General features: G+C 42.9%; 1 protein-coding gene across 2 annotated transcripts in view; it reads left to right on the forward strand.

Moving 5' to 3' along the window:
* STX18 (syntaxin 18) overlaps window positions 1–16,184 on the forward strand; it is a 129,872-nt gene that overhangs the window by 86,311 nt on the left and 27,377 nt on the right. For both annotated transcript variants that reach the window (XM_012739700.3, XM_075992958.1), the window contains 3 exons: window positions 10,811–10,926; window positions 12,602–12,679; window positions 12,846–12,912. In XM_012739700.3, coding sequence (XP_012595154.1) covers window positions 10,811–10,926; window positions 12,602–12,679; window positions 12,846–12,912 — 261 coding nt within the window. The remainder of the gene's footprint in view (window positions 1–10,810; window positions 10,927–12,601; window positions 12,680–12,845; window positions 12,913–16,184) is intronic.

The raw sequence follows: 16,184 nt of genomic DNA on the forward strand, positions 1-16,184 counted from the left end.
ATAGCCTGTTAGCTAAAAATTGTTTTAGAGATACTGTCTCACTCTGTTGCCCAGGCTGGCCTCAAACTCCTGTGCCCAAGCCATCTTCCTACCTCAGCCTCCTGAGTAGCTGGGCATATAGACGAATTCTACGACATGCAGATTTATATATTTTTAAATGTACATTTTTAAATATTAGGGAAAAAATATTTATCACATGTGAAAATTATATGATATTCAAATTTCAGTGTCCATAATGAAATTTTAGGGGCACACAATCACACCCGTTCATTTATATATTGCCTCTGGCTGCTTTTGTACCACAACAGAAGAGCTGAGTAGCTGTGACAGGCTATAAGGCCTACAAAGTCCAATATATTTATTATCTGGTCTTTTTCAGCAAAAGTTTACAGAGCCAACAGCGGAAGTGATAATCACTCATGAAGTAGTTTAGAGTTCGAAGAAGACAACATAATTGAAATACAAAGCAAAAAAATATAAAACAATGCAATTGTATCAGGGTGCCCTTCTATAACTTTGCAGTAGTTTTAAGTTTTTTATTGTAATAGTGATATTAAGGCAGTTGTCCTCAAACAGTGGAGCAAGGCTCCTACAAACTGCTTTTCAGCGCTCCCAGACTGCTGCAGCACGGACTGCTGTCTCTCAGTACAGTAGGTGCAGGACCTAAACTCTCCCCTTTCCTAGCTGTGATGGCAGCAAATGCTGGAAGTAAGGACTGGAATCGGAGGGGTCTAGTCCCAGCTCTGCTACTTACTAGCTGTGTGCCGTAAGCATATCACTTAACCCCTCTTTGATCATCAGACAGAACTAATGGTTCCTGTTGCCAGCTATTCGTTGCCAACTCCTATACTCTGAACTCCACTCCTACCTTTATATTGGTCCCTTTGAAAAAGCACGGGCTTTGGGGTCAGTCACACCTAAGGTCCAGTTCTGCCATATATTAGTCATGTAAGTATGTACAACTCACTTAATCACTGTGCTTGGTTTCTTTTGTATAAAATGTGGATGATGTCCTCATGAGGATTAAATGAGACGTGTGGGAGAGTTCCTGGCACACAGGAGTCCCTTGATAAATTGAGCTGGAATCCTATTTGACCTGTGATGCCGTGGAAGGTGGTGGTGGTGGGGTGGTTGTTGAACGAAACAAAACCCACCTCTGTTTCCTGCCAGAGGTAGGTGGGAGGGATGGGGAGGGAGACAGACAGACTCAGGAAGCAGGAGTTGGATCTACATGAACACCGACATCTTGCCAGTTTTGTCATTGGTAAAATCTAGGTTGACAGACAGAGCACAAGTCTCCAGGTGGGTGGCCTTGCTGACACTCTGCTTCTGAATTAGACAGACTCACTCAGCTTTTAGTGCCACTGAACAGTCACAGTCTCTGGAGCACAGACATCAGGGCAGGCCCCTGTGCAGTGTATGAGAGAGAAACAGCAGAACGTCTGCTGTCTATAAGTAGGCACATCCCAAAGACAGAAGAGAGAGGTGCATGCCCTGTGCCATGCTAGATGCATGCCCAGTGCCTTCTGGCAGAGGGAGGAGGTATCACTCTGGGGACGTAGGTTCACATAGAAACACAGGGACTTGGGAATAAGCATCCCCCCAGTGCCCCACATTTTCTCCAGATGGAAGAAGGCTACGCTTATTGTCTCCCATCAAGTAGTGCCTCCCAAAGGTGGTGGGCTCTTGCTTACAGCCTTTCTTTGTCACTCCTCTTCCCTCCTGATGCAACATAGTGGCCTCAGCCCGCTTCCAGGAACATTTTATATGCAATATATCATAGACTTGAAAGAATATGTGTAGAAATATTGCCTTCAGATCTCTGAAACTTTGTTAGTTTGACATAATTAGGAAGCTGTAATTTTTTCCAGAATGTAGAGCTCAGACTTTATTGACCCATTTAATTTTTTTTTAATAATGACATTTTACTGGAGCAGAATAGCATGCAACCTAGATAGCCTCTGGCTCAATCTCTGAATGACTTTAATTAAAAATAATGTCTCTACTTCTGGTAGATATATCATTTCCATAATATCCTGGCAGCAAAACAGTACCACTTGGGAGAAAAACTTTCTTTGTTTCTATTGTTACTAATAGAATAGCCATACTATCATTTTTCAATTCAGAAGGTTAATGTATATATAAAATGTATCATAAAGAAATGTTACCTTTTAATTAAATAATCAGTTTAATCAAATTAACCTTTAGACCTTCATAGGAAGATGTTAATCTAGTGTTCTTGGGATTACTCATTTCTAGGTCAGCTCTGTCTGCAGGACACATATTCACTTAGCAGTGAATACTTTTCTGACTCATTCATCCCAACCCCTTCAGCCTCTATTTCCGGTGAGATGGTTTCTGGCAGGGATGAGCATAATGCTTACCACTCTCGCTCCTCCCAGAAGCAGAGCCCTCGCCTGCTGGAGAGCTGGGAGGAGGAACTAAGCTTGCTCACCCAGCCCCTTGTTTTTTCATTTCTGGGTCTTCTGCCTCATTCAGAGTACTTTCTTGTAGTTACCATGTTAAGCAGAATGAGTTAATGGACTAAGATGCCAAGGAGTGCTGGGATAGAGAAATACTTCCCTCTTACTCTTCAAGTTCCGTTGAGGGAAAGAACTGAACATTCATTCCCCAGGAGGCTATGGGAATCCTTCTTTTTCCAACTCTCCCTCAGAAAATGTGGAAGTAGAGTAGGGGAAGGGAAGGGGCCACACCAAGGGAGGAAAGGGTGTTTGATGGTTGGGGCTGAGAAGAGCCCCATGCTAAACGCATCTCTTTTAGAGGGGCCTGTCTTCAGGATAGATGAATTCCCTGCTTATCTGAGTCCTGAGCTTTCTAGAGAAGGCTCTAGAAGGAGGATGCCTACCTGTCTTGGGGCTGGAGCTGTATAACTTTGGGAGGAACTTACTATAGTGCACAGTTGTAACTGTACATTAAGCCACATTCTCCAGTTCATGGTCATTCATTGATTTAATCTATTCAAAAGTATTGAGTATTGGTTTATTAGCCTATTAAATGCTAGGCATTGCTCTTGATGATGAGGATACAACAGTGAACAGACAGGCAAAAAAGTCCTTGCCTTGTGAAACTTAAATTTTTGAAGAGGGAAATAGATAAGAAATAAAATTAAAAAGTAAAATATATAGAATGTTAGAGTTGGGTGAGTATCTTTGTGGGGAGGTGAAGTGGAAAAGGGTAGAGGAAATGTCAGGCAGAGTGCAATTTTACAAAGGTGGGTGAGGAAAGGCCTTGTTAAGGGGGCAGCATTGAGTACACACCTAAAAGACGTAAGGGGTTAGTTTATGCAGATGTTTGGAGAAAGAACATTCCAGGAGGAAACAACCAGCACAGGTAGTGGTCTGCAGTGGGAGTGTGCCTGGGTGTTTAAGGAACAGCAAGAAGCCAGAGTGCCTGGAACAGGCGGGGAGGAGCACAGGAGAACAGGAGCTCAGAGAGATAGCAGGGCACCAGGTCTTACAGTTCCTTTTAAGAATCTTCTAGTTCTTGTAAGGACCTTGGCTTTTACTCTTAGGTGGGAACCATGGGAAGGTCTTGCGCAGAGGATTGATGCGATCTGACTTGCTTAGGATCAGTGTGGCTAGCGTGTTAGAATTGACTGCAGTGAGGCCAGGCAGAAGCAGCAGAGCAATTAGGAGGTGACAGTTTACAGTCCAGGTGGAGGTACTGCTGGCTTGGGCCAGAGGTGGAGCAGTGGCCATGACAAGAAGAGGTCAGATTCTGGAAATATTTTGAAAGTAGGGTAAACAAGATTTGTTGATGGATTAGATGTGAGCTGAAAGAGAAAAGGAAGTTACGGATGACTCCAGGGTTTGGGGCCTGAGCAACTAGCAGGATTGGAATCACCACCAGCACAAATGGGGAAGGCTGCAAGAGGCACATATTTGAGGAAAGCAGTCAGGAACTCAGTTTTGGACACATTTGCAGTGCAAATTAATCTGAGTGGAGATATTGAGCCGGTAGGTAGGTATGTATATCTCAAGTTCAAGGAGATCTCCAGGCTAGAAATATAAACTTGGGGCTTGTCAGTATAAAGCAGATGGTTAAAGCCATGAGACTAAATGAACTCAGCAAGAGAGCAAGTGTAGATAGCAGAGAGACTTGGACACTGAGCCATAAACTGTCCATCTTAAAATGGTCAGAGAGCTAAGAGGGACCAAGAGAAAGGGTGAAGATACCCAGCTGGTGAGGTCGTGTTGTTCAAGACAGGGGAAGAAAACAAATGAAGGAGGGGAAATAATCAACTCCATCAAACCTAGGGTGAGTGACTAAGATGAAGGCTGAGCCAACGTGGGGGTCATTGGTGTCCTTGGCAAGCACTGACAGCAGTGGAGTGATGAGGATCAGTGCCTGTCTGGGCTCAAGAGAGAAAGATTGGGACAAAGGAGACTGAAGTGGAAATGTTTCTGAGAGAAGCGTTATTGAAAAGGGGAGAAATTGAGCAGTAGCTGACAGGAGACATGGAATGGAATTGAGAGGTTTGGTCTTGTTTTTTAAATTGGGAGAAATGACACTAGGTTTTATGTAGTCAGGAAAGATCTAATAGGTGGGAATAATTGACATTATTAGTAACAATAATACATATAGTGTTTATTTACTATGTGCCAAGCACAATCTAAGCACTGTACACATGTATTAATTCATGTAAGGCGGAGGAAAGAGAATGGAGAATTGCCAGGGCCAGTCTGGTGCCCAGGTAGAGGGAGTGGCTGTACCTGCGAGATGGACAGTTCTTCCACAGAGAACTGTCTGTGGATTCTGTGTGCCCAGAGGTGGAGAAACGGGGAGATGAGATCTCATCAGAGCTCTCAGGAAACAGGAAGCAACCTGATCACTGACACTGAAGATGGTCAAGGAGGTGTTGGCAGCTTGAGGAGAATGGAGAAGATACGAAATGGTCGTCAGGAGAGGAGGAGAGCCAGTGCACAGGACATGTGGCATCGTTTCCAGGCACCATCCGGTCACTTGAGATTAGTAATTGCGATAAAGCTGATGTTTTAATCTCCATCTATATGATTCCCACAAGATCCCAAACTAAGCTAAATACAGAGCTGTTTGTTTTTGGTTCTCAGTGCGCCACCAGCCTCCCTGGTCTCTGCCTCCGACTCCAAATGGTTCTTCTCTCATTGCTTCTCATCCCTGAACTTCTCCCGGGGGCCAAACAATGGCTCTTGGAAGATTAGGATGAAAACAGTCAGATAAATTAAGTGAGAACCAAGCAATCAGATATTTTTGAGACAATATATGAAAGCTATCTGTTATTATAATTTTTAGACTGCACCAATTTTTGCTTCCTTTCCTTCCCTTTTCCTTTTCCTTTCCTTTTTTTTTTTAGAGACAGAGTCTTGCTCTGTTATCTATCGCCCAGGCTGGAGTACAGTGGCATGATCATAGCTCACTGCAGCGTGGAGCTCCCAGGCTCAAGTGATCCTCCTTTGCCTCAGCCTCCTGAGTAGCTGGGACTACAGGTGTGCGCCATCGTGCCAAATTTAATTCTTTACTTATTTTATTGGGCCATGGTGAGCATTTGGAACTATCCTGAGCCTAGCTCAGGTTTGTGGCCATCGTACTAAGTGTCATAGTGACTTTTTCCTTTGCCCTTAATAAATTGTAGAACTTCAGAAAGCAATCCTCTTTAGTTTCTCAAGATTTTTTCACAAAATAGTTTTAAGACCATTTGCCCAGGTTTCTTTTTTCAGAACAAAGTCTTGGTCATGGAACATTTGTCTTGAGAGCATTACTTCTTGTCCTTTTAAATTGCATTAAATAGTGTTAATAGTGATTTCTCTCATTCATATTTCCAGTTCTTTGTACTCTTCCTTCTGTGTTCTTTGTTTCTGTTAATGCCTCTTACTCACCTAGGCCCAGGTTCTAGAGTCTGATGATGCTTTGCCTCCAACATCTGGCTGTTCCTGATAGTTTTACAGCTCCTTCCCCTCTTTCCATTCCCCTGCCACCACCCAAGCTCTGCCATTGCCCCTTCTTAAATTTCAGCTCAACAAAAATTTACTGAGCACTTCCATGGTTCATGGTGCTGGGGAATGCAAAGGTGAACAAGCTAAGATGCTCTGCCTGATTTCAGTACCCCAGGACTGGATCTTTCCCTTTCTGTTCCATGCAGCAGGGTATGGCTGCCTTTATCTCTATACAGCTCAGCCTTTCCCTTGGCTCCAGAATAAAACTCCTTGGCACTGGAGGTAGACTCATGCCTTCCGTTTACCCTGAGCTCTGTCACTGCTCTTCAAATAGGCCTTCTCCCATTTCCATTACCACTTACTCAGAGCATCTGCTCTTGCTCCCACAGCCGCATCTGCCTCTCAAGATTTAGTTCATAGATCACTTTCCTCCCAGTCAGCTATGGGAAGTAAGCCTCCCCTCTTCTGAGCCCTCCTGCTTTTTAGGAAATGAGAGGTACCCTAGAGTGGTGGAAACAGCCTGGCCTCCAGAGCAGGCTGCCTTGGTTCAAATCCCAGCTTTGCTCATTATTGGTTGTGTGGCCTTGGCAAGGTACTTAAACTCTCTGTGCCTGAGTTGATTGATGTGTAAAATAAGTATCATAATAATACCTACCTCATAGAATTTTGAGAATTAAGTGGATAAATATACATGAAACGCTTAGAACAGTGATTAGTGTTAATGCATACAAAATGTTATATAAGTGTTAGCTGTTGTTTTATGATATATAAACATATACATAAGCCTTTGGGTGTCACCTATTGTGATATGACTTATCGAAAGCAGGGTCTATGTTTTGTTCATATCTGCAGCCCAGGCATTAACAGTTTAATGCACATTGGACAGATGGATTGCACAATGTGTGTTGGGCATATACGATGGACAAGGTACTTTGCTTTCCCATAGTACATGCCCAGCATATGTTATGAAATCAATCTGTTAATTTAATATTTATAGCAAAAATAAGATTGTAGTCTGTAAGTTTTGTCTGTACCTTTTCAGTAACCTTTACCATAGAATGTGAAACTTTGGTACTCTCTCTTCTTCTCTGTCCTTAGCAAGTATCTAGTTGTGTATTAAATTAATAGAGGAATGTAATGTTTTGCCCTTTCTTAATATACTAGTCAACTAAATAATAAAAATAAGTATTTCTAAACCAGTGAATAAACTTTACCACCCAGTTTTTTTCTTTTTTCCCTGAAGTAAATTGACAAATCCAAACCTATACCTAACATAGTCTTCTTTAATTGAATCTAATATTTAGATAAATTGAAATCTGTAATAAAACTATTCTTCTGTATGTTATAAAAGAAATAAAAATAAAATTTGATAAATTTACATATGCATGTCCTATGAGGATTTTTAAAAATTATTTGCCAGATAGGTAAACCTTTTAAAAAATGACTGTCTCAAATGCCCATTATATATCTTGTGATGTTCTGAAAGTATCAGAGAAAAATAACGGTTTGGACCCTTCTTCAGTTGCTCCATCTCATCTATAGTCCGCTAAAATTTGTATGCCATCTTTTGCCCAGTGTTTTAACATCTTTCCTTTCAAACCTATGCCGCCTTCTGTGTTCTGCGTCTTGATTGTGCACGCATGTAAACCAGAAACTCATCCTGGACTTCTCCTCATTTAAGTGCCCACCCGGTCAGTAGATGTCTCTCAGTCATGTCTCTCAGTCATGTTCCCTTCCTTCCTCACAGGCACTGCCTCGGCCTAGGCTCTCTTCTTCTCTTCCTGGACTCTGGCAGAGGTCTCTTAACTGTGGTTAAAGTCCCCTAGGGTCTAGTTTCATCTGTCCCCGGCCACCTACCACAGAGAAACAAAGGCAGAATGTGCATTCCCCTGTTTAAAATTCTCTAGTTGCTGTCCCCATTGACTATACCAGTGATCCCCAACTTTTTACTGCCAGGACCTTGTTCCAATTGATAATGAAATGTCAGTATTTTGTATGATCGTTATATTTTTGGAAAACCTATTTGTGTTGAAGAGACAGCTATCACAGGGTCAGTAACAATTTGAGATAAATGTGTATTTGTCATAATACCATCCTGTGATATTGTCAAACACATATTTAGTCTTAGTCCAGTTTCCTGGCATACAACTCCTAAAATCCTTGGACTCTCCAAAGTAATGTCTTTTTTTATGCTAAGGAGTTATGGCTTCAGGATGGAGCTAGTCACCCCAAAGGCCAGGCAGGATTAGAGGGCTAGGTCTTTCGGCCCCACCCCTGACCTCCAAGGAGAGGAGAGGGGATGAAGGTTAAATTTGGTTACCAATGGCCAATGATTAATTTGTCATGCCTAATAACGAAGCCTTCATAAAAACCCAGAAAGACAGTGTTTGAGGTGCTTCCAAATAGCTGAATGTGTGGAGGTTCTGGAGGATGGTGTGCCTGGAGAAGACATGGGAGCTCCATACCCTTTCCCTGTATGTTGCTCTATGTACCTCTTCATCCTTTGTAATATCCTTTATAATAAACTGGTAAATATAAGTGAGTTATATCTATTGAGTTCTGTGAGCCAGTCTAACACATTAATCAAACCTGAGGAGGAGGTAATGGGATCCCTGACTTTTTAGCCAGTTAGTCACAAGCCAAGTGAAACACCCTGGGGCTTGCAGTTAGTGGCAGGGAAGCAGGGACAGTCTTGTGGGAGCCCTCACCCTGTGGGGTCTGACACTGTCTCCAGGCAGGTGGTGTCAGGATCAATTTGAATCAGGGGACACTCAGCTGGTGTCCACTGCAGAACTGATTGCTTATTTGGAGTGTATGGGAAAATCCCACAGATGTTTGGTAACAGAAGTCTTCTGTGCTCATTGTTGTAGGGTGAGAGTGGAAAAAAGCAGTTTGTGTTTTTTCCATCCAGACATCCACATTCATTTAAAAAACAGTGCAGACACTGACCATGTGTACATGACATGCTGCCCTCTTGAAGGATTCCAGTGAGCCTCTAGGGCTTCAGCCAGGCTGCTTGGTGTGCATGGGACCAGCCTGTTACTCCTTTCCCCCTTCACTCCTAGATATCTCCTGGGTTGGACTACATGTCATGGGGTCATTCTAACCATGACACACAGGTTAGGAATTTGTGCCTGTTCTTCCGCCACTCCTTCCTCTGTGGAGTGCCTTCCTCTCTGCCTACGCAAACTGACCACTCACCACTTTGGGTCCCACCGTCAGCTTCTGTACCAACAGCCTTCACCCAGTTCCTTGTACTCCCGTCTCTGTGTCAGTCTTCCCTCTGTGGGGATCAGAAATGAGCTTTATTCAACTATGAATCCCCAACCCCTGGTCCTATGCCTGATATGTAGGAGTTCAGTATATAAGTGAGTGAATGAATGAATGGTGAAGATAAAATAAGTAAATAAAATACACATAAAGGTGCGGAAAATTCGGTAGTATCTGACATGTCCTGAGTGCTCAGCTAATGTTAGTGCACCTGCTGTGTGCTGGGCACCATTTTAGGTACTGGGAAGCAGAAATGAACAAGATGAAGTCCCTACTTCATTAAGCTCACATTCTACTGGGAGGAGATAGATGTAAATATTTATTATTCAGGGAATAAGTGCTATAAAGAAAAAGAAAGCAGGTTAAAGAATAGACAGTAGCAAAGTAACAGTAGGATTTGGAGAGGCCCAGCTCCCCTGTCACAAAGCAGGGAAGGGCAGCTTTGGAGCGGAGAGGCGATCGCCTCCCATCCAGCACGGGTGCTGGGAATCAGTGGTGGGCAAGTGCTGTGGGGCGGGGCAAGCCAGCGGTCCTCCGAGGAAGCCAGCCTGAGTGGGTCCCTGGCAGAGGCGGAATGAAGAGAAAGAGTGGACGTCTGCTGGGGAGCAGTCCCGGCTGAGGCGGGAGTGTGCTCAGCTGATTCAGGGGACAGCAAGGAGGCCAGTGGGGCAGGAAGTGAGGGGATGGGGGGAGTGTGTGTGGGAGCATGTAGGACCTTGCATTTTATTCTCAGTGAGAGTAGGTGGCCAGCCAGGCTGGGGGGGGAGGGCGGGGGGAGAAAATGGGATGGTTTGAGTCTGTGTGTTATGTTAAGTCCCTTTCGCCTTGGTAGCATGTGATTCTCAAATCAAGATGGGCTGTCCTATTTTGAGCTTCAAGGTGCTATCTTACTGAAAGCGAACACCCTTACTAGCTCAGTAACTTTAGGGTTGTTTAACTTAGTATTAAGGGAAATGAAATTTGTTTCTAAAAGCTCTTTTATTGTGAGCTTTGAAGACTACTTGTCAACATTGAAAAATGGCAGCCTAAAACAGCTTCTTACATATATCTCAAGAGCTTGCAGATTGTGTCCTTGCATTATTCTCCATGCAGCACCCAGGGTGAGCTTCTAGTGTAAGTCTAATTCAGTCATTGTGTGGTGTGAGTCCATGCAGTAGCAGTCCCACTGTCCACAAAGGCAGAGCCTATGTTCTTAATGAGCCTTGTGTGCTCCAGTCCCTAACAGCACCTCCATGCTCCACTCCTCCCTCCCCTCCCCTCCCTTCCCTTCCCCTTTTTTCCCCTCCTCTCCCCTCCCCTCCCCTCCTCTCCCCTTCATCTCTTTTCCCTTCCCTTGCCTGCCCTTCCTCTCTCTTCCCTGCCCTTCCTCTCCCCTCCCCTCCCCTCTCCTCCCCTCACTCCTTCTCTCTTATGTCTGGTCCTGCTTCAGTTGTGTCGAGGCCTTCATATATGTTAGTTACACTATGTAGATCATTTTCCTGCCTCTTAGCTGGGTCAGTTTTTCCTAAATGTCACTTTATCAGGGAGCCTTTTCTTCCCTCCTCATGTACCCAAACTATATTGTGTTGTCATTTGTTGCTGCCTCTTCCTTTTCTCTCTCTCTTTAGCCATATCGTGTCTGATTATGGAAGGATGACAGACACAGAACGAGACCAGATAGACCAGGATGCTCAGATATTCATGAGGACCTGTTCTGAAGCAATTCAACAACTAAGAACAGAAGGTAAAGTGTTCTGAAAGATGCAGACAGACAACCATGAATATATCAAGTAGTTAAACAAGGATCATATGGCACAACCAGTTAAAATTCCCTCTTATGTTCTTATTTAGTGTTAAGTTTTAAAACTTTAAAATCCTTCCTTTCCTGATCATAGTTTTAACCTAATCTGTTAAAAGTAATGAAAAGCCATTACTCAAGTTAAATGATTGGGATATTCAGAGGAGGGAGATGAAAAGAGCTTTCTCAAACAAGACCAAAAATTTACCAAGGGGTCAGGGACAGAGAAGACAAATTGTAAGTTTGTGTGTGTATGTGTATCTGTCTGTCTGTGTGGCATTTAGTGAAGCGGGAGCCAATAGCTTGTAGATAAGGGTGGAAGAGGATACTGAGCTTTCTACTTGTAGTATTAAATTTTCATATCAAACCTTCATGGTTAGAAGGAAGGCTCTGGAGCCATGACTGCTTAGGTATGCACCGTAGCTCTGCACGTTCTAGCCATGTGGCCTGGGGCAAGTCACTTAAACTCCCTGGACCTCAGTTTCTTCATCTGTGAAATGCAGGCAATTATAGGATGTATCTCTTAGGGTTGTTATAAGAATTAAAGGAAATTCCTACAGCATGTCTGGCACTAGGGTGGTTATTATCATCTCACTTTCATTGATGCTCATTTCTCACTGAGACACTAAGATGGCTTCCCAAGTCTTGCCTCTTTCTTGATTCTTTTTCAATTTGCTTAGGGAGATACAGAATACATTAAATAGTATATAGAGCTCAAAGTTGTCAGATGCTATTATGCTTGTGACACTGACTTTTGTTTGGAAAGCTTACACTATAACCAAGATAGACTACTTGGAGAGTCCGATGAAAGCTGTAAACATTCTTGCCAGAAAAATGTACGTGCATGCAAAATTGTATGTACAATTTCACAGAGTCCCTGATCCCTCACATGAGTCTCAAGTGAAGCAGCCCTATGGTAAAGACATAACTCATGTCCCCAGTCTTAGGGCCATATATGTTCGTTGAGATTCCTAGAAAATACACAACATTACTAAACATTAATAAAGCCAGCAATTAAATATGAAACTATGTGACCTTGGGCTACTTATTGCCTCTGAACCTTAATTTCTTCATGTGTATAACAGGCATAATCAGAACTGCTGTTTAGATTATTAGCAGTATATATGTAAAGTACTATCAGAGTGCCTACACATAGTTCCCAGAAGAAAGGCATCCTTGTGGCCAGGAGTCACAGAAGGTTTCCTGGAGAAAGAGAGTTTGGCTTGGTGCCTAGGAAAGAGGACAAGGCCCTTCAATCTGAAAAGCTGTGCAAGCTCAGGCAGGGAGGAGTGTGTGATTGAATTGTGATTTAAACATGTTTCTTGAAGGTCAGCTTGAGCCTTGGATGCTGTTGCTACAGATGAGGTCAGCACTCAAGAAGTGCTGCGTCAAATACTGTCCCTAAGTGCTGTAATAAGCCATAAATTATTTGACTATAGTTTTCTATGGGTTTAATCTTTTACTCTTTAAAGCCTAATAAGTCTCACTCGATGCTAACTCATTTTATAGCTATGTTTTTAAAAATACTTTCAATAAAGAAACTGTTCTAAGGAAGTTGATAAATTGTTAGCTTTAGAATAATTGCATACAAAGACCTGAATGTTGTCCTTTTCTGTTATAGCCCACAAGGAGATACATTCCCAGCAAGTGAAGGAGCACAGGACGGCTGTTTTGGATTTCATTGAAGATTACTTAAAAAGTATTTCATTTTCTTCTTAAAGGTCAAATGTGGCATTTCACAGTAGATGTGATATGGAATTTAGCTTTGCTAGCTGAAGATTATAGTACCTCATTATACTGAATGATACCTTTGCCTGTGAAGCCATTTTAAATGGTCTCTGTTCTGGTATTTTCCCCTGCAACAGGAGTGTGTAAACTTTACTCAGAACAAAGAGCCATCCGAGTTAAAAGAGTGGTGGATAAGAAAAGACTGTAAGTATTGCCTTCATTGGTGTTTCTTAATTATAATAATAGTAATAACATCTAATCTATGCAATGTACCATGCTTGAAATTTCTTCACAAAATGCCATAGCTGATGCTTATGGAGCACTTACCGTGTGCCAGGCACTATGTGAGGCAGTTGCTGTTGTTGCTGTTAACACCCTCATTTTACAGATGGGGAAGCTGAGGAACAGGTTTGATAACTCACACAAGGCCTCGCAGTCTGGAGGTAGTAGCACTGGGATTTGAGCCCAGGCTGCTGGTCCAAAACAGGAGCACATCTATGCTCTTGCCCATTTTGTTTCCTTCTAACCGTATGAGCTGCTACACTTAGAGCTATTTTACCTCTGTCTCTTTTCCCCTACACCCTTCCTTATTATCTCTGAAAGTGTATTCCTGAGGGGAGAGCTAGGGCACAGCCACCATGTCTCCATGAGGCTTTGCTCATGTCCTCAGTGACACGTTACCTACCCTCCCACCACCCCTCCACTCCGACAGAGACTTGCTAGATGCCACGTGCTCTGGGTATATACTGTACTCCAACCCCACCACCCACTTAAGCAGGCGGGTAAGGACACTGACACTCCAGCAGGTTAAATGGCTCGTCCAAGACCACACAGCCAGGAAGCAGCAGAGCCAGACTTCAGTATTTCCTACGGTACCTGCCTCTTCACCTGTCTTCCTTTTTGGGCTGCATGTGAGCTCTTAGAGCACAGGGACTGTGTTCACATTCCCCTGCAGTGACCTCGGAGATTAAATAAATCAACTCATTTCATTCTCACAACCACCCTGTAAGGTAGGGACTGTTACTGAGGAAACTAAGGCACAGAAAAATTAAGCAAGCTGCCCAAAGTCACACAGCTTATAAGTGGCAGAGCCAGGATTCAAAAACAGGCCGTCGGGCTGCAGCGTCTGAGCTCTCAGGCACTATACTATGCCATTTGATTGTACCATTTCCCCCTCTGAACTTACTACAGATCTCACTAATTTTGACATATTCTGATTAAGTTGGCTAATTTTTCATGTTTATACAGTAACACAGCCTGTCTCCAAGCTTCCTGTGAAAAGAGACTTTATCAAGTGCTTCTCTCAAACTTACCCCTCAGTGCATTATATAATAAATAGTAACTGTTTGCTGACAGATAACTTGACTAATCTACTTACTATCTTCCACAAATGCTTCTGTTTGTTGGCATTTATAATTTCAAATCTGTTTCACAGGTATGTAGGAAAGAGTTCACATAGCAGGCCTGAGACTGCTATCTTTAAGAAGATATGCTTGCAAAGTTAACCCTTGGCTGGCATCTGAGAACTTGGATGTCAGGAAGGTTCATACCATCCTAACTGATAAGAGTAGCTTACTGTGCCTGAATTGTTTGTGCAAACAATGTGGTCCAATGCTGAAAACACTTGTGAGTTGATAAATGATAACTTGTGCTATTATCTCGAATACCATTAAGCACTTACCCTGTGCCAGGTGGTATGTTAATTTGTTTCATTTAATCCTCACAACTACCTTATTAATAAATGTTAGTATCCCATTGTATAAATGAATAAATCAGGACTCAACGAATTTGGGTTAGCTATACAGTGTCACAGCTGGGCTAAGATGTGAACCTCAACATAATCAGAGCAGGTTTCTCCAGCAATGGGATGGGTGTTGGCTGTAGAAAGAGAAATATCTAAGTGGGTTAGAGAGATAGAAAACAGTCTAGGCTCAGGGAGGAGTATGAGCTGAGTGTCTGAGGCACAGTGGGACCAGTTTGCCCTGAGCAAGTCATGGAGGAGAAGGCAGAACTCTGATGATGTGTGATTTACCACCAAAATGGCATGGTGGTCCCTGGGCCTCACACTCACCAGGGGAGAGAGATGCAAATTTCTGCTTCATTTAGGACACTCAAGGCTTTACCCCAAGTAAAGGAAGAAGAGACTTTTGTTGCTACTTCCTTAGTTCCTGGTTCTCAGCAGACGTTTTACTAAAATACAAATTTAGATCAGTCAGGTGGGAATTGTTCTCATTTAGACAGTGAAGTAGAGCCTTGTCTCCTGCCAGATAGCTGCCCTGTGCCAATTACTTTGAGCAAAAGATCTCAAGGGAAATAACTATGTGACCTTTCACAAAGTAGTCCAGCTCTCTCCTTTTAGTGTTTTCCTCACCTTTGGCAGAAGGCATCTGCCTAAAATGTACGTGCGTTTTATCGTTCCTTTTCTTTCCATGTCTCAGAAAGGGTTAACATCACATGTCATTCAAGGCCCATAATGCGTGGACCACAGCCTTAGTTTCTTAGTGACTTATGCTCTGGCCAGGCCTTACACAACTACTCTTTGTCCTAAAGAGGCTTTGCTCTTGGAAGCTCTTATGTCTTAACCCTTGCTGCCTTCTCTGCACAGAGTGCCTTTCACATACACTTGATTCTCTTCTTCCCTCCCCGGCTCTTGCCCTGTTCATCTGGCAAACTAAGTCTTGTTCATCTTTCAAGCCCCAGTTAACATGTTGCTTCTCTGAAAGTCTCTTCCAGCTCCTACAGGCAGTGTCAGTGGCTCTTCTCTTAGTGGGTTCCCTGCACATCGTTCATGGTCGAGTGTAACACATATATATTCTAATACAGCTGCTACTGGCTTATTGTCCCTTACACCACCTCAGCCCGTCATATAGCACAGTGCCTGTCCCGTCTGTGGAAGCCACTCAGGAAGGACTGTTGAATGAATGAATGGCAAGTTTCCTGAAGATAGTTTGACAGTAAGTGGAGTGTATTTATTGTCAAGTTGGATTGGTGAGTTCTTGTATTTGTTTTTGTATTATTATGTTTTAGTTGGTGATGATTATTATTAAAAGTATTTTTTATAAATTGATTTGAGAAACCCAAGTGCTCATGTTTTATGGCATTATTGTTACTATCATGTTTGTTTTGTTTTTGGTGAAAGAAAAACATTTGTTAGTTAAGGAGCAGCCTAATTATTTACTTTAAATCTTTTAACAGTATATAGGAAGAAAGATATCCTCCGCTGGATTTTATTTTCATAGAATGATGATATCCTATTAATGTACCCTACCAAAGGGTTCTTATTCCAAACTGGGTAAAATGCTTTGTTCATTAAACTGGGCATGAGCCACCATGCCCAGCCCTCATTGCATCTTTTATCTCTCTGGTCCCAGTTCCTTTCTCAGAGTCTGTCACAAAGTAGGTGCTCAATTAATGGTTCTTGAATGAAGGAAATAATGAATGAGGCACAGTTGCTTACCCCTGGTTCATCAGCTCCA

Source organism: Microcebus murinus, chromosome 16 (assembly GCF_040939455.1).
Source record: "Microcebus murinus isolate Inina chromosome 16, M.murinus_Inina_mat1.0, whole genome shotgun sequence".
Classification (NCBI taxonomy): Eukaryota; Metazoa; Chordata; class Mammalia; order Primates; family Cheirogaleidae; genus Microcebus; species Microcebus murinus.